Source organism: Macrosteles quadrilineatus, unplaced genomic scaffold (genome assembly GCF_028750875.1).
Source record: "Macrosteles quadrilineatus isolate MER2022 unplaced genomic scaffold, UCM_ALF_1.0 Scaffold_2__2_contigs__length_208266976, whole genome shotgun sequence".
Taxonomy (NCBI): Eukaryota; Metazoa; Arthropoda; class Insecta; order Hemiptera; family Cicadellidae; genus Macrosteles; species Macrosteles quadrilineatus.
The window spans coordinates 179,219,500-179,247,351 of NW_026542595.1; the positions used below are offsets into that span (position 1 = coordinate 179,219,500).

The 27,852-nt window shown below is 34.9% G+C and overlaps 1 protein-coding gene across 1 annotated transcript in view; it reads right to left on the minus strand.

The window, feature by feature from the left end:
* Positions 1–263: 263 nt before the first annotated feature.
* Positions 264–27,852, minus strand: part of LOC128987610 (protein PALS1-like) — a 166,961-nt gene continuing 139,372 nt past the window's right edge. Inside the window, exons 9-19 of the mRNA XM_054408554.1 lie at positions 20,578–20,794; positions 13,951–14,174; positions 10,909–11,154; positions 8,655–8,753; positions 7,564–7,713; positions 6,842–7,041; positions 6,140–6,315; positions 3,951–4,115; positions 2,765–3,078; positions 2,378–2,569; positions 264–2,060 (exon numbers count right to left, since the gene is read on the minus strand). Coding sequence (XP_054264529.1) covers positions 2,387–2,569; positions 2,765–3,078; positions 3,951–4,115; positions 6,140–6,315; positions 6,842–7,041; positions 7,564–7,713; positions 8,655–8,753; positions 10,909–11,154; positions 13,951–14,174; positions 20,578–20,794 — 1,974 coding nt within the window. The 3' untranslated portion in view covers positions 264–2,060; positions 2,378–2,386. The remainder of the gene's footprint in view (positions 2,061–2,377; positions 2,570–2,764; positions 3,079–3,950; positions 4,116–6,139; positions 6,316–6,841; positions 7,042–7,563; positions 7,714–8,654; positions 8,754–10,908; positions 11,155–13,950; positions 14,175–20,577; positions 20,795–27,852) is intronic.

A 27,852-nucleotide genomic window follows, 5' to 3' on the forward strand; every position in this document is an offset into this window, starting at 1 on the left:
TTTGATATTTTGATAAGTGGTGAGGGGTCTGAGACATCTTCCTCTGATGATTATTTGTAAAATGTAAAAAGGGTATTTCCTCTCTGTCATGTCAACTCAAATTCCGAAACTAATACGATTTAGGTATAGTTATTTTACTTTCTAACATTATGTTTGCATAATCCTCAAACAAAATTGCTGCCATAAAAAAATATTGAAGCTGGTACAATAAGAGCCTCTTCTGATTCAAAGTATACAAGGTTTTACAAATAACAATCCCAACATACATCAGTACCATTTACTAAGGTCTTACAACAAAGATTTACAATATGTTGTGTATAACTTTGTAGAACAAAGTCTCTATTGTTTTAACGTAATATCAATTTTTCAATATAATATAAACATTCTGGATAAGTTATATACAGCCCGAGAGGGGTTGGTGGAAACGATAATAAAAATCACATTATGAAGGCTACCGATAAACTGTACACACACTTTAGTAGAATCTATAAACAACACACAAAATAAAACAAGTCTGTACAACAGTATAAATTCCTTGGGCTCCACTCTGGTTATATTGCTGCGCTGCTGGTTTCGTCAGTCTTTACTTGAAGTTTGGCACACACTTCGAGTCTCTGCTATTCACTTCTCACAAGTTTAAAGCTTTCATCAGGCTAAATTTTACAGTTTCATTTATAATTTCACTAAACAAACTAATCGCCAGTAATGAAATACTTGAAACAAACGTGACTTAACACGTAGCAGACCTATGATAAAATTTGTATTTGTAACTTACATTTTCTGTTAAAATCAACTAATAATTTAAAATTACTCAAGAAACTCACAATCTGTTATCAGTGTAAAAATGGCTTAATATAATAATAAAACTTGTAATTTTGTGAACATTTTTTGTACTGAATATAAATATTAAAACTTGATATAAATAACCCTTGAAATCATTGGAAGTCTGCCATTTAGAAAAATAAATCAAACATATTAAATGCATTTCACACTGTGGCTTTCCTGTACAACTCCACAATAATTTATAACTCTAAAAATTAGATAACTAAACAGCTGTAAAACACCAACTATTCAAACTGCTACTGAAAATTGACAAGATAGGGACTTAGGAGTTGACAAATTCTTTATTTATTGTACAATTCTATAAAACTGTTCCACCACACAGTTGGGAAAACCAGAACTCAGCAAAATGTACGAGAAGTGATTAAAAATTATAAAACAATTTTATACATTACAAGAATTATAACAGTAAATAATACAACTGTACATTGTTTAAAAAACCTTAAAAGTTTCTCGCTTAACCCATAAATAAAGACTAAGTAAAATGGCCTTAATCGAGCTAGGTAGGTGTAAAGATATTGTCTTTCGAGTGATGTCACAATTCATAAATAATATACTCTATTACATTCAAACTAAATAAAGATAACAAAAATACTGTTTCGCTTATATTGTATAACAGGGAGTATTAAGGTAACCACTACAGAATGTGAACTTTAGCACCGACACGCTCATGTTTAATCTACGGTTTTATCTTGTGTCAATTTATTTCCCAGTTTAAACATTCAATCAGAAAGACTACTTTAAAAAATGTTAATTCCTTTCATCAGGGATCAAACTTGCATTCGCCTTGGATATTACATGAAGGAACCGTTTGAGAAATATTTAAGTTTACTTTCTCCATACATAGTTGCAGTAATAAAAAGTTTTAAATGCAAGAAAATATTGAGAACAAAATCTACAAATCGATTCCTCAAAAAATTCAATAAAATTGACTGGAGGGATGATCGATAAAACATCGTTAACGGGAATAAAAATTGATAACACACATACAAATTTTAATCCATTTACGAATTGAAAGGATCGACGAATCTATCATTTTGTATAATAGAAAAATGTATCTAAATGTTAACGGCAGCGGCACTAATAGGCTCTAGAGCTAACACGAAGATTCGATTAAACATGTGATTAGAACGTGACAGAACGCAGTTGAACGGAACGCGGCAGAGTTGCCGCCAGTGTGGACGCTAGCTCGGCCCGTCTCGGCCTTCACTGCCCACAATCTGCAACAAACAAACACAGACATTACAAGCTGGTCAACCAATTTAACATCTATAACTAAGCTTCCAATACGTCAATATATCCGTGTGATTTTTTAGGAGTAAAATACCAAACAAGTTTGATTAGTTTTTTTGTTAGGACAAAAATTGATTTGATTGATAGATACTGTCGATATTTTTCGATATTATTCTGAGAGACAGGAGAAAATAAATGTATGATTGTGTCTACAACGTCACTACTGAAGATAAACAACCAATGACAGAAGGCTTTTGACCTATCAAATCTCTAAACGAAAGCTTTTTGAACCTCGCAGACGTACCAATATTCCTCACAGAGACTTGAGCCAAGATGCAGGCACCCACTGAGGCTCTCGCTCCAGACTGTTGATCTCGTTAAGCAGTTGGTGGTAGGCTCGCTCTGTGTCATTGTTGATGATGATCATGTCGAACAAGTGACCGTACTTGTCCTCCATCTCTCGTGCTTTCTCTATCGTGTCCTTCAGGTCTTCCTCCTGGTGACAGGTAAAGCGTAGTTAGATAAAACTGAGACTTATCCATAGACTAAGCTTCATGTACTCTCTTTCAGGCTTAGCAGACGAAAAAAATGAAGTACAACCATGTTAAGTCGGACTAGCCAACAAAAAAATTTGTGTTAGCCGAAAGGAGAGAAAAAAATTAAAATCTACTTGTAATAAGTGCTCACATACCTTGAAGGCTTCACCATTTCGTATCTTCTTTTGTCGAAGCTTCTCTAACGATGGAGGAGCGACAAACACAACGTAAGGCTTCAGGTCCGAGCTTCGCAGTATTTTGAGCGACTGCGGGTGAAGATTGAGCACGCAGATCTTGCCGGCGTTGACGACTGAACGAATGGCATCAAGCGATGTGCCGTAATACGCTCGTTCGTACTCTCCATGTTCTACGAACTTGCGGGAGAGGATGTCGGCTTCGAACTGAGCTCTTGTGATGAAGTGGTAGTCTTGCCCATCCACTTCACCGTCCTTGCGAGTTCTGCTTGTGTCTAGAAAAAGAAATTATGAGGATTTTCAACGGTGCAGAATAAAGATTTCATACTCCATTCATTACAATATAAAGAATGTAAAATGAAAGAACAATTAATAGTGGAATACATTTCCTGGAATTACTCTCTCTTTCTGCAACAAACTATATTTTTTCCTCGGTAACTTTATTTAATCCTTAAGAGGAGATTTTTACTCTTAGACCTGGAATACTCAATAATCATGAGTTTTGAAGTAGGTAGCCTATCTCTATATCTAATTAGATTCTAGATTTTGAAGGAATTCACAAAAACGCTTTTCTTTGCCCACCAAATGAAGATTATTACTAAAGAAATTACATGAGTAAAGTACACGGTAAGAAAAAGGTTTTTTTTGGGTGTGGATTCAGTTAGCATTGACGATACTCATCTTCTATTTATAAGTTTAACTGAGTATGGATTTCTTTGTAAAAGAAATGCCAATTCAATTTTTGCGTGATTAGTAAATAACTTTTTTTCAGTCAAATTCCCCAACTTAACCAAGTCAAACCAACAGCAAGACTGATAGTAATCAATAGAAATTTGTATAATACATAAACTATCTCAACATAAAATTAGGCAGAAAACTTAATTTTTGACCAAAGTGCACTCGCACTCTGTGGGTGACTCGTTGAACTACTTTATTATTTATAAAAAAAGTGGATACAGCCATTGAACATCTACTTCAGTATTTGTTGTTCAGTATATTCCCAAAGCCTGTTGTTCTTCAGTTAGAGCTTAAATAGTTTATCCTGCCATCTTAGAGGCATACAATTTTTTGTTAACGATAAAATTAGCTCTAAAACTTACTGAAATTATTTTAAGAGTTAAAATAAAACTGTTGCTCCAAGACTTACGAGGTATGGCTGCAGCAAATCTCTCCGAGTCCTCCATTAGTCTCTGGCGTAGTTCGTGTCGTCCGATGTTCGGAGGTCCAATCAGGACTATCGGCCGCTTGTGGTTGGCTCTTGGGTAATACAAAGCCACTTCCTCGTACGTTAGAATCTCTTCCGCTTCATATTCTGAAACAATTGAAACTAAGATAAAATATGAAAAAAGACTTGTCAAGAGAACCTTATAGTCATCCCTGCTTAAAGACAAGGGACGATTAGTATTCTTGCTTCACAACCAAGGTTATCAAGTTCATTCCTACAGGGCTTGTAACAGTTCTTGAGGTAAAAATAAATAAAAAAAATAACCAAAATTATAAAAAAAATAACCAAAAAATAACCTTCAATAAACCCAAAATGTCGCTAAAAATTACAAAAACCGGCATTTTATTGGGATATTAAAAATATGTAGGCAATAAAAATGACATAGGATAATTTTGAACTACGTACTGTGATAATCTACTAAGGCAATAATAATAAAAAAAAATGAAAAAATTGAAAAAAGTCCTTCCATCCTCCCCCTTACTTTTTTCAATTTTTTCCCTTTTTAAACATTTATTTAGACAAAAAATACAAAAACAAATATAGTTAATATCCTAATACTAACATTTTTTACTTAGATAAATGTTAACGTCAAATTAAAAATATATATTGAATAAAACATCAAAGTCAAACATAACTCTTAATTATTAGGTCTGAAAAAAAAAAACAGAATCGTTATTATAGGTTCTTTACAAACTATTTCAAGAAGTACAAGCGAATTCACACTGCTTGAAATAGCAATAAATTATTATATACATTTTAACCTAATGTCGCGATCTTGTAAATCTCTTGCTCTTTATACAAAGAACGAGAGAGTTACAAAATATTATAACACTTTGATATTGTTAAGTTGGTTAACCAGCCAGAAAATCTACTTAATTCATTCATTAATTGTTGAAACTGGCTAGTTTGACGCTAACTACAATCTGTAATAAACGGATTGGAGCGGGAAATTTCCCCCTCAGTTCAGGTTGACAAGTATCATAAACCAAATAAAACAGGTATTAATTATTTAAACAAATTGTTAATTTTAAATAGCATAACAATATGTACACATACAAATATGTATAAAGTCACAGGTCTTAAATACAGAATCAAATGTACAAAGACAAGAATATAAATCTATGTTCATTTTGGTTTATGTTGCTAATCCTACCCCACTTCATTGGGGGCATTTCATGAGTTTTAAAAGTTTTACGAGCTTCATCAAAATTGATCAATAAACACCTAAGTTAATTGCCCTAAAAAATAAAAAAAAATAACCAAAATCCCCCAAAAAATAAAAAATAACCAAATTCCAAAAAAATAACAAAAAATAACCAAGAGCAAAAAAAAATAACAAAAAAAAATAACCTGTTACAAGCCCTGTTCCTAAAGAAAGACCAATATTTTTGTCATAGAGAAGGTGGGAATGAGCCAAAGCCACACTAAAAAAAACAGGCCGTAATGCTTGTCAAGCATGGCGTCACAATAGAAGACGGCAATGACGTATTTATTTATTTTCCAAGCAAAGATTAAAACAAGCAGCTGATCACGAACGGCAAACATTACGTCATTGCCGTCTTCTATCGTGACGTCATGCTTGACGAGCATTACGGCCTGTTTTTTTAGTGTGGCCTTGAATGAGTCTATTTTTACTATTTTTTACTGACTCCTAACCTCAAGAAATTCTCCTAACCTCAATTTAATCAACTAACTCCTCTAAGCATGCTCTTTATAAAACTACCATTTAAGTGTTAGTGAGAATCCCTAAAACCTTTTTTTTTTATTTACAGGAATATATTATGCTTCTAATAATATCTTTAATGAGTGAATTTTTCTGTGCTGGCCAAAATTGTACTTAAGTTTTGAACTTGAGCTGACATTTCTTTTAAATCTTTCCATTCAATCTTCCGCCCCCTGCAGAAGTTTGATAACATGTTGAAATATTGGTGTTATGTTTTGTGACCTTTTTTGTGAATCTAATTAACCCCTGGACACTGATGTTACAAGCTAGATGAACTCTATTCATTAAAAACACTCAAACAGTTAGTATTCCAAAAGATATTATTTTGAATCTCTATTGCAATGGATTTAGCTTCTCACTGTTAATGTATCAAGAATACTGTACTTACCATCTGCTGAAGTAGTGTGGTAGATGGGATAGCCACCGTCATTGTAATTAGTACTATAAGGCATTTTCTTCTTTTTCTTTTTAGGAGTTTTCTTCGCACACAAGAACGTTCCAGCTTTTTTAGACTTTTCTCTCCCTATTTTATCGCCAGTGATTGTCTGCTTCAAAGATTCTCGCCTGCAATAAAATCAATTAATTGGGTAACTATCTACTAGTCAGAAAAGCCAGAGTATATACAGACATCAGAAAGTTTTCTACGCTACAATGTTAAAACAAAGTAATGTATTTTGAATACGTTCTTGAAGGAACGATATCAAAGATTAAGCATGAAAATATAATATTACCAGTGGTGCACTCTACTGTATGAGTGGCTAATTCAACTATTTTCTATAATTGAATAAAAAATTGGCAACAGCTGGTCCACATAGATGAAATATCTTCTTCAGTGTCCAAAAGTTGCTATGTTAGCGAGACTTCCTTGCAGAAGGGACGGGTTTGATCCCAGGAATATCGCCAAAGATTTGATGGGCTTGAACCGCTTCCTGTCCTCAAGTGTTTGTTGTTCCTTAAATGAAAACGCCAATGGCCTGGAAACTAACAACAGGAAGTGCCAAATAGCTGTGCCACTTACATTTTTACAGTCTGAACACTTCATTTAGAGATCAGCTGTTAAACATTTTCTAATCAAATTATCATTACTCACTGGTGTTGGAAGGAGCGAGAGGGTATGAGGCCGGCCAGTGTTTGATCCTCTTCCCCCTCCCTGTAGGCTTGCCACCAGTTAGAGTCGTCCTGGCAGATTACATGGAGTACGTCGCCCTTCTGGAAACTGATACCGAGCTCTCGACAAGGAATGTAGAGATCGTCTTCTGGGTCGTAGTCAAAGTGTGCTTTTACATGCACCTGTGGAACGAGGGGATTAGCTTTAGTTGACAAATCAGAAGTGGTGACTTAGGTGAGATCAGGGTGAATTCAATAATGATATTTTCCATTACAATTAATATTAAAATCCATATTTTTAGCCCCTGAGCTGTGATGTAACTAAAAAATTGTATTTACCTTTTGTCTACAGCTCAATACGTTGTAACTTCCGTTACGGCCGTTTCGGCATTAACATGCCATCATCACAATTAATATGTAGAGTTTAAAAAATACAATTGAGTATTTTGCATGATTGTTTATAACATTTGGTACAGAGACATTCAAGATTTAAGTGCTAAAATATAGTACAGTAGAGTCATGCTTATCCTAGTACCAATTATTCGAGCCTCATGGTTAACTAAGGCCACTGTTGAAAATAAAAATTTGTCTTTCTTTATAAACTCGATAATTTTTTTAATTAAAAAGTTCTACTTAGCTTGCTAGTTCCATAAATGACCATTTACTTAACGGAACAATCCTAACCCCATGCCCAAGTGTACTTACAATGCTGTCCCTAGCTGAGGAGGTGCGTCGACTGGTTCGATTCTGACTAGGCACAATGAGGAACGTCAGAGTCCCCGTCATAGTAGACAGCAGATCACAAACATCATTGACTGACTTGCCTCTCATCTCTATACCGTTCACCTCCAGAACCTAAACAGATGTTCATTTATGATTAAAAATAATCAACACGTTGAAATAGTTCCTAAGTAGTGTTACATTCAATCTTTAGGTACTAAATATTTTTGGAGCCAAACTGCCAAAGTTGTGCAAGTTGTGAAGATTGAAAGGGGTTGCCCTTATGTTCCTTTTACTTCTCATTAAATATCTACCTTCTGTTAACTGTTACACTGCCAAGGTAACTTATATGACCAAAATTTATTCACAAAACTTTCTGAGCACAAATCGCTCCTTCACTCTATCAATTGTATTTGTTTACTAAAGACCAATAAAACTTTCTCTATTAATCCTTAGTCATAGTAAACAAGTTTGGTAAATAACTTCTTTATAAGCATCATACGTGTTATTAAATCACCTGAAAGCACAAAAAACACCTCAAATAACACTAATTGTAATAATACATTTACATTATACTGTTTACTCACAAAACGGTAAATACCACCTGTTATATGTATTTACCATCTTGTGAGTAAACAGTATAATCGTAAATATATTATTACATGTGTTATTTGACGTATTTTTGTGCTCTCAGGGAAAAGATTTGGGCGATTATTTTGAAATGGTTGGGAACCCAACAGTGAGTAAAAAGTGTTACATACACTTGAAATGTTGAATCAAGTTCAAGTTAAAAACAAATTTGAAAACTCAGTTACTAGACAAACAATAAATTTACTATACCGTAATAAAGTCCATTTTCCGTGTAAGTAATGGGTTTAAAGAGAAGAAAAAGAGGTATGAAATGCTATTCTCATGCTATCATCCCAAACACTTGTGCATGTTCGATTGCCGGCAAAAATTTGAGACATTTTGGACCACTTACCCTTGTACCGTTTGAGATTCACACAAGATGCCACTGGCATAAGCACTACAGTAAAGAGTAAATTAAATTACACATACAAGTTAGCTTCATTTACCTCATCTCCCTCGTGTAAGAGTCCACTCTTTTCTGCGGCTCCGCCTCGAACTACTCGACCAATAATAACAGCTTCTCCCTCGTTTCTCACTGTCGCTCCCTGTCAACGGATAAATAAATAATTACGATACAATTTTTTTTTATACAACAAAACAGTTTTCAGACAATTTTATTAGGTCATGATTGGTATAGTATGATGGCAATTAAAACTTTCCTTGTTTAAATCTGCCTGTAAATCCTGTGTGGAGATATTTAGATCGTAAATTAAAATTAATTTTTTGTGTTGGTGTGTATATGTCACTTAAGAGATTAATGCAATCATTCTCCATCTCGTTATTAACGATTTTGCTTGCATTTTATGAAAAAAGTCTAACAGGTAACGGGTTGAGTAATTTAAGGTGCTTTTGTTTTGGTTCACTAATTTGATTGCTTATTTTGGGTTCATACCGAGAATCAAATGTAGTGTTTAGTTTCATTTTTGGTAATGGTGAATTACTGTTATTTAAGTGATCATTGTGGACATTTTCCATTAAGTAACAAATATGATATTCAGATGCGTTGTGATCTACAGGTGTGCAAGAGCGCCATTTTAGAATAATGTTTCAAAACTGAATTTTTAGAAAGTAATGATAGTATCTAATATCTATCTAATATTTGACATTGAATCACTCTTACATTTGGTTCTGTGATTTAATTAGTCCATTTAATTAGTCCATTATATCCATATAGTGACATAAAGTAGACAAAGCAGACAATAAAAAAGTTTTGACAGTTTTTTTTTTAATTTATTAAATATTATAAAATGTAGATTTTTTAGTCAAAATAAAAATTTCAGTTATTAGGTATTTTGGTTTCTCAACATTTTGTGGCTATCAGGAAAACAGATTTAACTATAATTTTAGATTACTAACATGGTTATTTAAAAAAAAACAATCACAACAGGTTTAACAATAACACAATTTGGTCAACAGATTAACATTATTAGGCACGGACAAGGATTACAAGGGACAGGAAGGCTAAAGATTCTTAGGATTATATTCTAAATTCGGCCTAACTAAGCCTTTATGCAATAATGCAAGAAGTAGTGAGAGAATATAGCTGTAAACGAACAGGTTAAGAAAAGGGTATACATAGCATCCATTTCAGAATACATGCTGGTTTTATTACAAAAAATAAACAGGTGTATAAATTCTGCGCATTTTGAAATTTTAATATCAAAATATATGGCTTCTCGGACTGAGCGATGATGCTGCCAAAGAGCTCATCAGATCCCAGTACAGGATATAATGAAAGTTGATAACAATTCCAAAACTAAATTATGCTAAAAATTCCAAACTACTTCAGTACTGGCTCCCTCATTCAAGTATTCTTAGTTTATTATATTATAGACCTGTTCAACTCATTTCAATAATTGTTTATGTTCAATTTAGTCTTTTTTGCCAACAATACAGCAAAAAAATTAAAAAAATAATAAAAATTACTTCTTTTTATTTAAATAATTATTTGTTTATTTTGTTATCTTGTCCGTGAAGTGGTGAGCGACGAAGAAGATTCTCCCCACACGCAGATGTACAGTCTTTGTGGGATTTTTTTCCCCTTAGTACATTGTTTTAAGCCACGATCGTACTGATTTGTAATTTTGGAAATAAATCTATTCTTATTCTTATGCTCGCTCGCTATCCAGTACCATCGGCGTTAGGCAGTAAAGTAGACATACCATAATACTGACCAGCTTAACAAAATGTTTTATTTAGATAGCACAGCTGAATGAGCTTCTCACAAAATGAGAATCCAGGACTATCAAATTCCCTTTAATTTCCTTACTTTCTCATACCATGTAAATACATATTTAATAAAACATGCTGAAGTTTAAGATTTTTCAGTTTAGCTAGATGAAAAGATGTATTTGACAATCAATTGATAGCAGCCCACTCTGCCAGGGATTCAATTTAACAATGTTTATTTCCATTCTAAAACTGAATACACCTTCTACATGGGAAAGAGGTTTCTCCTTCTTTTAGCAATGAAAGATAGTACATGTCTGCATGTAAGGATTTTCCAGAAAATATGTCAACCACTTTACCACGAGATCAATTTTGACAAATTCAAATTCAAAAGACATTATGAATCAATTAAATTTAACTTCCTTGTTTTGTTAGAGCTAACCGTGAGATAGGACAAAGTTCCTATGTTTCCCTCAATAAAAATAATTTTCATTGATTTAAATTAAAGATTATATCTTAACCTAATCGTACCAGAGGCTCGTTGGTTTTCTCAATCTTGATGATCTTGATGTTTGAGTCCTGGTCTTCATGTTCATGGACGGGTAGTGGAGGGGGCGAGTGATTGACGGTGTTGGGAGTCATTACTGGACTGTGGTCCTCTAGCTCTCTAGTGATGGTGTCATGAGTGTACAACAGCCCTTCCACCTCATACCTCATCAACAGCTCGCACAGCTCCGCAGCTTCCGGCTGTGTACTCGGTTGTAGCAGTTCCACACACTGTAACATAGTGAGAGACATTACAACATTGATTATCTGGGTAGCAAAATGTTCCCGATATTGCTGTGATCATCGTGTTCAGCAGATGTTAAAAATTTTGCCACGACTACGGGAGATGTTTACGATTTCAACTTCATCCCAAGGGATTTCCATGATTTTGACGTAATCTTGGAAGACAATAATGTTGGAATTCACTTCAATATTAGGTTGAATTCTATTTATGTTGGTAAAAGCTTAAATAACGTTAAAACAGAGAGCTATTACTTTCAACACCTTTATTTACAATTGAACTCATAACAATAAGCATTTAAATCATAATTGAATCTTAGCAAGGAAAAGTACAAAGAATAAAATATATAACAGCTGTTAGCTGATTCAAACTATATCACTTGCTATCTCTAAGAACATGGAAGACGTTAATGATTTCATCGCATCTGCAGGTAGCTGTGGATCCGTGTGTATTCATGGTTTTACTGCCATATCAGGAGATGTATAACTTGTGGTCTTTATATTGTAAAAACTCATTTAGTCAATGTCGACCCCGGAAAAAACATTGGTCGCCTATTATAAAAATATAGGAATAGGATTCATAGAAATTGCATCTCACCACAGAAAAAAAACTAACCCGGAATTCTCACTGAGCAAATAAAAACGATGTGTATGAATCTGCTAGTGTCTACACTAAAATCTAGGAGCGCTGCTGTCACTGGCCTGCAAGCTAGACTAGACAGTGGGGGTGGTAGGAGAGAGAAGTGACCTCACTACACTGTTGCTATCAGCTTATCACAAGTAAAATAAGCTACCTTTATAATATTACAGCAGTAACAGTGCTCTTAGATTCTGATGTAGACACTAACAGATTCGAATACAATGTTTCTATTGGCTAAGTGAGGACTCTGGGTCAGGTCTTTACTCTGTGATTCTACCCATCTCAAATTTTTATCATATTGAGGTAAATCCCATTAACCCCATCATAGTGATTTGATAATTAAATAAGTAAACCTGCTAAATAATTACAATCAAAAGCTTTAGCTTTAGAAATAATTTGGAAAGGTTCAATTATGTTTGCCCTGCTTTAAGTAAAACATTGATAAACAAATGTTTGCTTACTGATTCAAACAAACTCGATGTCAGTGTCTCGACTTCTGGCTTAGACTCTTAGACTCTGTTACAAGTAAACTAACAAGACACAACCAACAGTAATGTGTAACTGACTTGTGTCAGCTGATTGTGAGCTAATTGTCACCGCAAATCAGCTGGACAACAATCTACAATGACATCAGTGGGCAGTTGCTATCATCTGCTATCACTGACCATTCATGTTTTAACACAACAGTTTAAATGTTGAAAAAAAAGATTACTGTGCTTTTGAACACCTACTATGACTGGGTATAATTGAAAATGAGTTTGTCATTGATGTTATTTTTATTTTAGCACAAGAATGTTATTGCATTTTGTTGTTACATTTGAACATTCCATTAAGATTGGGCATGATTTTAAATGAAAGTATGGATTTTTATGTCATTTTAGCACAAGAGTGTTACGTTTACATAAATTAATTGGTTTTTGTATATTGGGTGGTAGTAAAAAAAAGGTTTTTAACATTTTTTTTTAAGATTGAGTAGATTTTTTTTTATTCTCATAGTAGATTTCTGTTCGGCTTAGGTCATTTCTATTACCAGTACCATAGTTTAAAATAATTTTATTTTACTATTTGTTGACCTTTAAAATGTAAAGGTGGTTCAGAGTATATGAATGAGTGATGGTTGAAAAAGTTCAAATAAATATGTAACATCAAAAATGTAAAGTACAATAATTCTAAACTGAGTGCTTTTTACATAAGAGCCTACCATTTACCTTTAACTCCTATCCGTTCAACATTAAATTTCTTAATACCAGCTTAACATCCAATTCTTAAGTTGCGCTCAAATTGTTGCAGAAAACAATAGAAAAAGTATCACAAAGATACATTAAATTGTCTATATTTCTTACTACAGTATTAATTTAATAAAGAGTTTCATGTAGGCCTATCAATAAATTTTTAATAGCCTAACAAATGAATACAAAAAAGTCTTACCAAACCAAACACAAAAACAAAGTAAGGAAGGTATGTTTAATCCCAAGATACAGGCCTTGCATAAAGCTCCCTTTCCATACAGAATGGCAGTGGCCAGAGGGGTGGTGAATTTATAATAGGTTGACATACTACCCTTAGTGGACGGTGACCACTTTAATATTAACCAGCCATAACTACCCTTCTAATTACTTTTCTTTTTATGTACAAGTATTAATTGAAGTGTTAATTTTTTTTTTTTTTTAATAGCTTCCCAATCAGTAAATAGCTAAAGTAGTCATAATTGAAAGTCCTACAGTAGGTGGGGTCCACTTTACTTTTTTAACAGAAAATATGTTCATTCAGATGGTTTTGCGGAATACATAATATACATATATGGGTGTCCATCTAACTTTTCCATAAGGAGGCAGGAGTGTCTGAGGGTACAAAATAGCTCCCAGTAAAGAGAGGAGGGGATCCAGGATTCCCTCCCAGATAATAGTAAACGTTTAGGTACAAAATATTTTACTTTACACATTTTTATGTAAACTCCTTAGTCATATGCAAGAGTTATTGACTTTTATATTTTTGTGGTTTTTTTATATAAATTGTGAATCAGCCCCATCCGATCATAGGGGAAAGGGTTGGGTCAGTGGGTGCGATGCTGCGGGCAAGTGAAACTATGAAAACAGGGCCCGTGTTGCACTAAATCAAAAGTCAATAAGATAAGGTAAAGTACTCACATCTCTGACAAGCGTCTGGGAGTTGCTGGTGACAGGTCGATGGGTTCGATGCTGTGGCCAGGTCTGTTGCACTCGGTTGTGCACGGTGAGCGCTCGGCCGAACCCTGGACTTAGCAGCAGTGTTGCCACAGCGCCAGCTTGTGCCTCGAGCGCACAGTAGCTTGGCCCGGCCTTCTTCAGCTGCAACTGGAGTCTTTGCAAACTAGCCACCAGCTCGCCATAGCCTGTGGGAGATGGATGTTGTTACCCTCTGTACATAATATAGCTATCAGCTGAGTGATTAGTGCTGTCCTAGGAATCAGGTTGATCTTGAAAAGTCAGAATGGACAATGGAGACCAAGCGGTCCTGTACTTCGTAATAAAAATACATACCCTTTTTTAATTGTCGCCTCTACCTTCAAAGGAAGAAAAAATAACTTGAATGTTTTACTCAGGATGCCCATAAGTAAAGAGACAAACTCCAAGAATCTATGAACGAAAACAAATAGAAAATCATAAATAAAACTCATTTTGAAAACATTTTGTTCCATTTTTTATTTTAGGAGGAGAATGCAGGTCTAGTCCCCAAGGTCTTGGGTTCAAATCCCGTTAATAATCAATGGATTTTTATTTTACTGCATCTACTTGATGATGCAGTGTCCCTCTGGCCTAGCATGAAGTAATGTCAAAAACAGTCCTGTGTACATAGCTATAATATTTAAATCAGTTATGTAATAAAATAAGTTTCAAAAAATCAATCCAAACCAAAGCAAGATCTGTTGCTTAGTTTGCCTCCATAGTGTATAAATTTTATATGACTGAATTTTAATAGTACCAAATGATTTCCTTTGCTGAATATTTCCCTTTAAAAGTCTATCCACACAAATTCAATTTCAATTCATTACAATTACTAACTGACAAATTTTAAATTTCAAGATAAGACATTTTCGTGAGCTTTCACGAAAGAAGCTGTGAAGACTGTGTGATCAAAGCTGTCCCAGATTATATTTACTCAACATGTTTTTTCTCGCATGATGCCGTATGAGAAGACAACAAGGTTCTGTTTGCTGCTTGGTTAGGCAACCCCCCGACCATGAAGAGGCAAATGAGCGCCAAGACAAAGGGCCAAACTAACCGGAAAATATCTGGTAAAAGTGCGGTTTTAATGTGAGGACGTCGATAGCACTAACTTACCCTGCGTTTGTGGAGCACAGGGAACCCGAACGTCAAAACATGATGTACGCACATCTTGTGTGCAAAGCATATTGAATTGCAATTACAGTACTACTATTATAGGCGTGATAAGATTAAATAACATTTTCGACAAACCCTAAGAAAAAGTCTTCATCGATTGTGCTTGGTTTGTATTTAAGTATCAAGAGCCATAAAAAATGTATTGCAGAAATCAAACTGATACACTAAAAAGTTGATTGTTATTTAATTGAAGGAGTGTTTTCAAACTATAACTTAATTCAATTTAATAAAGATACGTATACAGGGCGGCCCTAAAAAAAGTACTCATCATTTTACGGCAATTAATTATTATTTATTAGCTGTACAAACTTGCTCTACTCTACATGTTTTCCACCATTGTTTATTACATAAAATTCGTCTTTGCATGTTTTCAACCATTCCTGAACATTGTTGTGGAGTAACGTCCAAAATATAATTGTAAGTAGAAGTTTAGATTTATTTTTTATTTATTTTTATTTTCTTTTTTACTCATTTTTTGGTCACCCTGTACAATTATTCGTAGTTCTATTTTCAAAAGCACCACTAATAAAATTGTTAAAATAGAATTATAAAAGTTACTGTGACGTCAAAGTCGTCTAACGAAATTTCAACTAAGGAAAGTTGAAAGAATAAATTAATTGCGTCGTTTGGGTCTAATAGATTTCCCAACTAAGAAAAAATAGAAAAATATAAACGCAAGGAGTAATAAAATTATGTTGGGTCCATTAAATAAAAGGAAATTTTAAAATGGTTCTGTTATCTCACACGGGAATTGAACTAGAGTAAGGCACAGTCTAATTTAATTGTGTGAGATAAAAATGAACAGTGTTACCACAATAAAAAGGTTTACTCGTTTCAGAGGCGTTAAACAAGAATCGAAAACACCGGGTCGGTAAGTACCTTTTCTGTGTTCAATAATTAAATAAGTATCAATAGGACATTTATGTAAACAGAAATTGAACATAGCCGAGACAGAAAACGTCATTTGAGTTCAACACGGAGAAAACAGGCATTTACATACCGAGAAATTGCTACAGTGGTGTTAATTGTCCAATAAGCACATGATAAGAGCGACGGCAAAGCAGATTGCAGCGATAAATGTTTTGCAGTAGTTGCAATGTAAATAACACGTCTGGCTACGTCTTTTCATTGTGGTTGAAATAAATGTGTATATGAGTTTAGGCGTTGCATAGAAACTCCTAAATAAAAATGTATATATACATTGTGAACACTGTACAAATTTGTGAACTTACATTGTCACTAGATCATTCATGACATAGTTTTACCCCCTTGAACTCGTATTCCAATAAAATTACGAACAAAATAAACATCCAGATTTTCCAAAAACAAGTTACGCTAAAATTACGCTTACAATTTTGAAACTCCGAAGAAAGACTACCGCACTAAACTATTATCACATGCCACAACCCCTTTCACTCACTGCTCACTTTGAGGCGAATTTACACTCAGAGGCTACACACACTGCACCGATCTCACCACAGACTGCGTAGAAAGCGTACGAAGGTAGAAGAGTGCCTACGAAACGTGAGCGCTGAACGAACAAACTCACTGTCTCACTCACTCTATCTACAGTAAGTCTACGAGCATTGTTGTCGTCCCCCTCCCCTCGTCCCGCCTACGGTAAGGTGCCTTCCCGCTCACGGAATACGAAATGACTTCGCCTTCCCCTCAGAACTGAGCTATTATAATAGGTACCGACAAAAACTCAGACAAAACACTCGCCTTCGCCTCCAGGGCAGGTGAAAAAGGTTACAGGTAGAGGGTGTTAGTCAGGTGAAGAGGGGGAGTTTTTATCCTTGGAATGATAGTGGATGTTGTACAGGTAGAAATAGTCTGATATAGTTTCATTTGGCTTTGGAACAAGTGAAAAGGGAAGCGTTTCTTTAATTTAGAATTTTACAAGGAAGTGTGAACGTACACCAGTGTTGGTCTGTTCAATTGCAGGTAGTTATGTAGACTTAATGTGTAAGATGATGTAGGGTGTTACGTGTTGATACCATATCTTAGAATAAGCGGTCGAAAAATCACTATGCAATTATTAAATTTTCTTATTTTTTTCAAATGCCATTTTTGGGTGGTCATAAAACATGTTTCTTTACGTATTCAACACCCAAAACGCAACAAGTGAACAGCTACAATACAACCTCAAACCTACTAGTTAGTTTGGTACTCATTAAAACCAGTTTAAAGGCATAATTTAATCACGATTTGGAACAATGTGATATCAGTATGGGCTTTGTTGAGCAATCTTCGCAAGTCACGGTCCATTTAAGGCTATGGGCCACTGCAACAAAATTAACATATACCTACTTTAAATTGTGTTTTAGTTCAAATATTACTCTAAGTTATAGCCCGACTAAATGTTGTGATTGTGCGCACAAAACATAACTGACCTTAATAATTACGCAAATTATTGGTCTTTAAATAAAATATTGAAACAGCGTTAAAACTTAGGGGGTTGCCGTAGACCCCGGTTTTCCTTACAACCAAATAAAATGTAATAATCAGATAAAACATGATTGTAAATTTAATATTTAATAGTACTGCATAGGCCTAATACAATTATTTTTGGTTGTTTGATTTAGTTTTAAGTTCGATTGGAGTAGGTTTTGTTTACATACCTAAACATTGTTCAGTTTCCCTAACAAACATTGTTATACAATATTTTACTGGTTCTAACCTCACTATGTTTAAATATTTTTATTTTCAGCAGAAGATGGATAAAATAAGTTTCTGTGGACAGCCTGAAGATGGTTCCAAGACAGGACCGAAACTTGCAGGTGTATTACCATAAACCATTTTCAATTTTACATGTTTCGGAGATATAGCAATTTTCAAACAAAATGCGAAGATCTTCAAATACCCGAAAACCTACATAAGTTAAAAGTCTGAGGAACTTTGTATGGCGGAGGCCTTGACACCTACCTAACACCTCTTCGCCATATGGTCAGGCCTAAAATAAACATTTGCTGGGCGATATGTGGAAAATATGTCGACAGTAGGGTTCATAATGTCTTCAAACTGTGGCGGTTTAACACGTAGGGCGTTTACTGTACAAAATGTTTACGTTTGCAAATTAATAATAATAGTGCCGCTTGTTATTACATTGAGACGAGGACACAATTGTACTATTTTTAGCCCGAGGTGAAGGACGAGTGCAAGTTGTCTTGTGCAGCTGTTGCTGTGTTGCTAACTAAAATAGCCAGTGCCATTTAAAAGCCAATTAAAGACAGCTGGGTTAAGTTTGGAAGTGTCATAACCTTATTGACTTTTCTTGGGATCAAACTGGCGGCCTTCTCATGTTAGGAGAGCACTAATAGCACTATAATCATAATCAACAATTCAGCTATCAATTCTACGTAACAACGTATTGCTGAAATGAATGCTACGTGAGTTTGGTTTAGTCTAAGGTTAGATGATCTCTGCATTGTTTAAGACCAGTTTAACAGATGGTTTTTGGACTTATAAATCATTTAGTAAGGATCATCTAATAAAATCTCCAATGATAAAGGACACCTGAGCTCATTTTCGAACCGCCAAAAAGCTACTGCCTTTTCTCAGGATTGAGCCGTTTAACCTTCTAACTTATAAACAAGCACCTCAGCTCTGTACAGTTCGCCAGCCGTAGACGTTTAGTAGCAATATGCTAATGAAATCATTGTGTTTGTTGATGGGGTGGGAGTCTTGCATCATTCCCCCTTCCGGGATCACTACTGACCTAATTATGACGGGAAATCTACGCTACGTCTTTCGCGCCACGACACGCCATTGGTGAGAAACAACCACGTGACGTCAAATTATGACTCTAATCGCAAATAGGCTTAGATTATCGGGTTTAAATCCCAACAATCTCCAATAGTTTGATCTATTATGTAATAATGCCGTAACTCAGAGGTTCAGGGCTCACCAAGTTCCACCTATCACGAATTGAAAAGATCGGTCAATGTATCCTCTTAAAGGCCATACGATCATTCCACTTAAGTAACTTAATTAAATCGTTAACATATTAATGAATGAATAGTTTCTATGTCAAATAATAGAAAGAATATTTTCTTCGAGTGGTCGATTTATTATTTTTATTCTAGCTCATTAAATGTGCAATATTTTGCAAATGTATATACAAGGACGAAACCAAAATCTACTCAAGTAATGCTAGAAATGACGGAAACAAAAAATGTTTAGTAGTTGGTGATAATTCTGCGTATACGGCAGCGATGCACTAAGCGAATATGCAACTGCGCCTGCAATGAATCAGTCTTCTAATTTAACATTACTGCGTACGGCGGGTAGCAGAGTAAAGAATTGCAGGCGCTTTACTTACCGCATTACCATAAAGCCATAAACTGTGCAGCCCAACCAGAGCGGGATTATCTAAACTATTTGCTTGGTTGCTTGTAAATTATATCAAAATTGTTGTATTGACGGCAGCTTTAGCAGTTATGCAAATTTATTTTGAAGTGTACCCAAACAATAAAGGTATTGGTTTTACAGCGTGTCCTGGCATAAATAAATTCTTTGAAATTTGTCATATTCCACAAATAACTAGCCTATGTTACTATTTTTTGAGACTAGTGAAAATTGAAAAAAGGAAGAATTTCTTGTCTCTTAAAATTGACACAATTTTAAATGCCTGTAGATAAAAATGAGTAGGTTATGCTCAAATATATCTTCGTAAATTAGACGTCTAATTCTATTTATAGTCAGAGAGGAAATGTAGGGCAACTTCTGAATATCGACCCCCCTGTAAAGCAACAAATGGTAACCAAATCTATGTGTATGTATAGTCAAAGGTGTAGTGAAAAGTTAAATTATTTTGTACGTCACGAGTAAAAACCGTTCTTAATTTTCCCTTTTAAAACTAACCCACACCCTTATTTTACCAGCCCTTATCACCTACACATCCTAGGGTGGTCGGCTGTCCAGATCTAATATACATATCAATAGGCCTATAGAGTCGCGGCACCATAACACATAAGGTTTGGTGATTAACAGGATTAGAACCCGTTACCTCAGAGATAAAAATTATGGGCGAGCATTAATTGCGCCAACTGACCTGACGACAGAGTCAGGTAGTGGTAGTAGTATTCCTGAACTGCACCAACTAATCCAGGGAGCCACCCGATGCGTTAATAATCGGTTGGCGGCCGTCTTTGAGTGTATAATTGAGTAGGTTAGGATAGGTTAGGTTAGGTTAGAATGACACACGTGACACGTAAACAAGGACATTCCTTCTGCCGGCAACTCACACCTACCTGGCTTGGGCTTGGCGCAATTAAGGCACATCTTTTGGCGACCTTGAGGGCTTGCCGCAATTCAGGAACTCTTTGGCGCAATTAATGCACGACAAAAATGATAGCCAACCCTATACTAATAGCTATAAATAACGTTACTCACTGATGACTTTATGCAGGGTGTCCTCGAACACGTCGTCCGTGTCAGAGACTCCTGCGTCGGCGACCTGGGTCTCGTCTTGAGAGAAGGCATCATTGTCGACCCCGGTGGTGCCGCTCTCCAGCGCCTGGAGCTTCTTGGAGCCCCTCAGGGAACGGTTCAGGAACTCGTTCTGGGCAGCGACTCGTTCTTTTTCAGCCCGTTCTCTCCTCTTCACCTCCTGTGGACAAGTGAAAAAGTAAGATGCGGGTAAAGTAAGTCTGTTTTCTCCCCTTTTGGGGGAAATCGTTCAGTTAGTAGTGTTTAAATCGTTGGGAAATTGTTCAAAATTTCTGAAAAGTTCCTCTCCTCCACTTTAAAATAATTTGGACAATGTTATGAATTTCCTAGTTTTATGACACCATAGTATACTGTAACATATAATTTGCCTTAAGTTGGTAATACAGTATTCCTTTCAACACTATTACCTAATAATGCCGCTATGAGTGGCGATATCTATATCGCATCGAACGATACCTTCAGGAAAGAAGGAAAATGAGAGGTAAATTTATTTCTTATTCAATATTTAAAACTCAGTTAACCGAATAAAGCTATCCAATAATAATCTGTTTCTCATTCTCTGGTATTGTAACCGAAATAATGTACGCGTAGTAACATTCACGCTAACATAAGATACACTTCACCTTTAATATCCTCTAGGTTTATCGGACATTAAACACGTCAAAACACATTCAGATTGTACAATAAGAAGTCTACTAGCAGTATCTGTGAGAGAACATATACTGTATATCGAGCTGCTTGTATTCGGCGATCTTTGTGTTATATTGAAATAAGAAAATGTTACAGGTAAAATAAGAAAATTATAAAATACCTTAAAATTAGACAGGCATTAAAATCGTATGATGAGTCTTCCTCTTTATTTAGTAAAAGACTTCCTCACATTTTGTATCGTTAGAATTGTAAGAAATTTTTCTAAATAAAATATCTCAATAGTAGTTTTTATGCTTTTTCAATTTAAACTTTTAATCGCGGTCATTTTAAAACCAAACATGATAAAGGGACTTATGTACGATTGCAAGCATGGATATAACAAATTCGATAAAATACGTAACAGACATTCGATAAGGAGGGCGGTCTAAGTAGGCCATAAATATCCTGCTTTATGTGGGCATTCTCGGGCATCCTATGAGATTATAGGTCCATTTATATTTTCGTGAAAAACTGCAGCATGATTTGCATGATAACATTAATAAAGTTTATTTTACCTGGAGAATTCTACACTTTAAACATAATGTTTAACTAATTTCGAACTTATATGATAATTTATTTTATATGTTATTATCAATTCGACAGTTTTACGACACATACAATAAAACTAATTGCAGAAATACATGGACGGAGTTAAAATTCTTTTTTAATTTCTTGACACTATTTATTACTTCGAAATAATGGAGAACACAAGTTCGCCTACCGCTAAAATAAACGAAAAATTACTTTCACAATCAGTTTTAGACTAAAATGCCTTAAACACTTTGTACATTGATAATTAAGCATGTGTTGGTATCATACATGCTGTAGATACTGTTTAAAACAGTCGTTCAACCCGATTTAGTTTTTTTTTATGCAATTAGTAACTTACCGTAAGCAATTATTATCATAGTAAGTATTTTTTTAAACGTGTAAAACACAAAAAATAAAATTATATTTTACGCGAAAAGCATTCAACGCGTTAAATTAAACCGTAAACAGTGTCTGATTCAAAAACGTAAGCTGTAATATTTTAGTTATATTATTCAGAAAATACATAAAAAATTGAAGTAAGAATTAAAATTTTTAATACCTGTATTTCCAAAACGGAATGTCAAATTGCCTCCGTAAATAATAGACGGTGTCGAAAGTGACGCGGAATAAATCAAAATGGAGATTTCGAAAATTTAATCGCTGTCAGCGAGAATAAAACGATGCGCCGATTGATAAATGGACGTTTTCAACATTCAACCTGTTGTTGTATTACCTGGTTGCAGTTTTTGGCAATCCGCCTGTAGTAGGTAGGGGTGTCACTAACCATATCAGCTGACTGTTGAATCAGGTGTACCAATGGTACCAACACGCAACATATGGCCTACAGTGGTGCCAACGTGAAAAATATACCTGCGGTCGGTGGTACAATAGGAGAGAATGTTTACGTTTCGTCCAATAAGGTGTCGGTATAATTATGGTACTGTTTATAGACATTTTGTTGGATGGAAGATTATGCTAAAGCAGCTCGGTGTGTTAAGAGCGGTGGTCATTGATTAATACATTTATAACAACCGCGTATTTTCCTATTTTATTATGTAGCCTATTGGAGAACCTTTCGGTTAAGTTAAAAATATCAACGAATAATTAAGATCTTCCAATATTTAGTAAACAAGCATTAAATCTCTTTCTGGCCTTAGGAAGGAAGGAGTATTGCCCACTTTGTGTCTGGAAAAGGTACTGGCACTTATTTACTATAAGGAAAGGTTTGTTTAACACTATAAAAGCCGAAAAAAGCAATTTATGTGGATGAAAAATGCGTTACTTTCCAGCATAGATGCCATGTTGGACATCTATAGATTTTCACACTTCCTTAAAAGTTTGAGTGTATTAAAGAAATTTTCTGTTTGCCAACAATATAATCACGAACATTTACCAACACTTTACTCGTGTTAGATTAAATTTTCTGTTTTCATCCGACAGCTGCATAATGCAAATTTGGCGTTGATAATTCTTTAGCAGGGTTTTCTTGACCAAACAATAACAAAACCAAAATCGTTGACCATACTAGGATCTAAAAATATTGTGTTAACAAATGAATTTCGTGCTAAAAACACAATGAATTATTGTGATAGTAGTTATAAAAATTCAATTCAAACAATTCGAAAATTATATGAAATACATTTTTAGGCTTAAACATTTCGTGACAATCTTCGTATTCAAATTGCAAATGAAAAGCCAATTGAGTGAACGGACGATTTGACACAGCATCCTGACCGATGCGTGGAACCATTGCCACACCTGATACTACTTCCACTTCCGCTCATCTCAATCCGGAACTTCCGGCGCGAAGGACACATTGCTGCCAACATTGCCGCAACAAATTTACCCGCGGGGCCACAACTAATCAAGGGACGATTTTTAGTACACACGAAAATGTACCGTGCGGTACATTTCGGCACATTCATGATTTTAGTTGATTTAATTACTCAATGTGGCCTAAGTGGAATTCAAGTTTGTATTCAGTTAAAAAAGTATATGATTCAAAATCAGAAACCGCTTAACTACTGTATAACTAAAAGTATAAATATTCTGAACATATTTTTTAAGCGAATTCCGTGGTAAATGTATGATTTCCTTAATCATAACCTATTCTTCATGTACATGAATATGTATTTTTCCACTAAGGAAAGAACACCCACATTTACTAGATAAACAGGTAATTTATGATAAAGGTTACGCAATGTGTGTGGCTAATTACTTTTACTACAAACTCAATGACGTTATAGAGGTATTTCCACCGTGTTCTACTGCGTAATTAAGTTCACTTGGTGAGCACGTCAGTCACGATAGTTTTACGACCCCAAGACCTCAAGTAGTAAGACTTCCACTATAGCTAGGTCGGGCCGAGATGGACATTACCAGGGTTACTGCCGTGTTTATAGGCCACAAACATCATAGACTATATTGCCTCTCCAACATCAAATGACCATATGCAATTTTCTTCTTTTGATTTTAAAGTGACTGTATATTTCGTGGACTGTAAGTACAAATTGGACAAGGAAAATCCTAAGAAAAAAGCAGTTGCGTGGGTGCACCATTATTACACATTATTCGTTATATTCGTATCTCAGAGTAAATCAATGTTAAGTCAGTTATTGAATGGAGTATTAGAATATAGCCTGGGCGGGCATTAATTGCGCCAACTGCCCTGAGTCAGGTAGTCGGGTATTCCTGAATTGCGCCAACTACTCCAGGAAGCCACCCTGTGCGTTCCTTAACTTCGCCAAGTGGCGGCCCTTTTTGAGGGTATAATTGAGTAGGATAGGTTAGGTTGGATTAGGTTAGGATGAAACGTAAGGACATTCCTTCCGCCGGCAACTCACCCCTACCTTTCTTTAATTTAGCGCAACTAAGGATAATGTTCGGGGACACTTTGAAGACTTGGAGCAATTAATGCACGACCTATAGTATATCCCGAGCGGAATCAAACCAACCTTGAACGTGAGCACTACATTCATTCGGGTACTCAGACAATTAATTTATCATAACACGAATTAAAAATATTGTACAATAGTAACCTTAATTAAAAAAAATATATTTTTATAAACAAACCAAAATACATGTACTTTGCGTACATGACTTCATTCAGTATAATTTTCAGCTCGAACCGAACAAAAAGTTGCAAACACAAAACAAAAACGTCATTCAAATTGTGGAACAACAAATGCGATTCTACGTGACACACTTGGCAGGGGCAGAACGCCATTCAATACATATGCAATTTGGCAAACCGCCCAGTCAAACACCATGTGTTCCACAAAGCCCATTCTCTGTTGTACTACAAACGTTTGTACAATACTAACTTTCACGTACTTGAATTACTAAAAATGAAATTAACTACGGAAAATCCAAAACCATTCACTTTGTTTCCCTACTTTTTACCTTATCATTAGGGCGTTGATCACTAACCAGCAACACCAAAACTACTCACACTCCGACGCGTAAGCCAAGGGGGCGTATCTGATATCTTATCTCGAGGAGTGAAAACTACAAACCCCATAAATAATTGTACATATTTACCGTGTAACGGTGTATGGGCTCAAGTAAGATGTCGACCATGGTACCCACTCACACACACTGAGTCAGGTAGATGATAACGGCTATCAACATTATCACTGGTTTATCACTGCGACAAGGCGTTACCGAGCTAACCGCAAATTAAACCAGGCGTTTGTAAAAACAATGGTGATATTGTTTCAGTATTTCATGCGGAACTTTCTGTTTTAGAAGGGTCTGATTTGTTTGAACGGATTAATAAAATAAATTGTTCTACCTAAGTTACATTCAATGAGTATCCTTATGCCGGTAAATGTAAAGGTTAGATTTTCGAATTTATAAGGGAAAAGTTAGGACGCTTCAGTACCAGGACAGTTTATAGTATCTATCTAATCTTTATTCTATGGCATTGCTCAAGAACTGGCCTATAATATGAGAGTTTCAGAGAATCTACATCTCATCACGTACAGATGCGTTGTAAAAGATTATGATATTTTTAGTATCAGACACGTACTCGCATACAGATAACTTCTCTCTTCGATATCGTGTTTGTCTCACTCCCGCACAGATAGCTCAAATCAGTTAGGCTATAGTATAAAATGTCTCTGCATGGTGACCTTCCTCTATAGTATCCACGTTTTCGGATAATTGTGTGTTCGGATAGTTCGCGTCCTAGCCACTCTCGGATATTGTGTGTTCGGATAGTTGACGTCCTAGCCACTCTAGGGTATTTTGTGTTCGGATGGTTGACGTCCTAGCCACTCTCGGATATTGTTTGTTCGGATAGTTGACTTCCTAGCCACTCTCGGATATTGTGTGTTCGGATAGTTGACGTCGGATATTGTGTGTTCGGATAGTTGACGTTTCAACCACGTATGTGTGGGTCGTCTAATTGCCCTCGTTTAAACTGAAGCCCTCCTCCTAACTGTTCTCTTTGCAACTAATGAAGCATTCATTAGCCTTATCTTGAAGTTTATTCTCTACCTTAATGATTATTACGTCACCGCTTCTCAACGTGTACACGGCAAAAAATTTTATATGAAAATTACTATAAATTACACAAATATTTACAAAAGTTAATTAAGGCTCATTTTTTAATGTTTGTTTACTTTCAATATTAATTATAGGCGAATACTAATTTGTTAGGTTTATACTATAACAACTAGGGAATAGTTTAACAGTTGTATACTCAAATGTAATATTGGATAGAATAAATGATTTCATACGAGTAAATTAGGTTTAAATTACTAAATGATGATGATGTGTTAGAAAAAAATCACTTTAAAAATTAATATGTATATTTTAAAATAATAAAGAAAAAATAATAAACAAGTATTTTGGCGAAAGTATTGTTCAAACGTGGTTCAAGGAAATTTTTAAAATTAAAATCTGATAAATTTGCAGTATTGGCCATGACATCAAGTACAGTATTACAGCAATCTCCAGTTACAGTAATGCAGTATTTGCGTTATCTTGTCAACAAATGACAAGTAACTAGTAAGTAGTGTTGCGTTCACAGTTCCGACGATCCTAGTCCACCATGATGGACGTAAGATTTCATTTCCTGTGTTCCCAGCAGATGTCATTTACAGTTCCGAATACCAAATATTCCTGCGCTCGCCTCATCAAGCCAGCTGCTATTACCATTGACTATAGTCAACACTATTACACAATCTTACAATCTTGTTTAGCTTTAACGCCTTTTCATGGCAAACATTTCAAAATTATGATAGTTAAATTTAGGAAAAATATATTGAAACCCATGTTAATAATAATCAAAAACGGTTAAGTTAAAATAAGTATTATAATTTTATAAGAGCTTAATTTATTAATACTGTATATTAATTATTAATAGTTTATTAATTAAGTTGGATTAAATATAACTCCAGAAATTTAAACACAAAAAAAAATAGTAAACTGTAAAATTCCGTACATTATATACAATCGGTATGAAACAATTCAATGACGAATTCATAATGAAGTTTATGACTCTCATTACTGAAATATAAGAGTTTGGTTAAAAAATAAAAAAGCTAATGCGAAAGAATCTATTTAAGACCATATACTGTACAGTATTTAAATTTAATAATTTGTTTATGTTATTAAGGCACAACCCAAACGTACATTACAGTAAAATGAACATTATTTGATCCGTGTGCTGCAGTGAAGACACAACAACGCACGCTAGCCTCTATATTGCGTTACACTGTTTGAAGGCGCCTCGCCACCAACACTTTGTCTGCGTGTATATTTTTCGACATAGATGGATTATTTTGTCGTTTTATCCCTAATCAATTACTATTGTAGTATAGTTTTATTTATTCTAATTATTTTCAAACATTCCTAAATAGGTCTGTTAGTCAGATAAAAAAATTTAAAATCAACACAGTAATCTAAGTTCCCTACATTTTTGGATGTTGTGCATTTTTCCCATTTTTTTCCATAGAATTCTATATTTGTAGAATATTTAGATATCGCAAT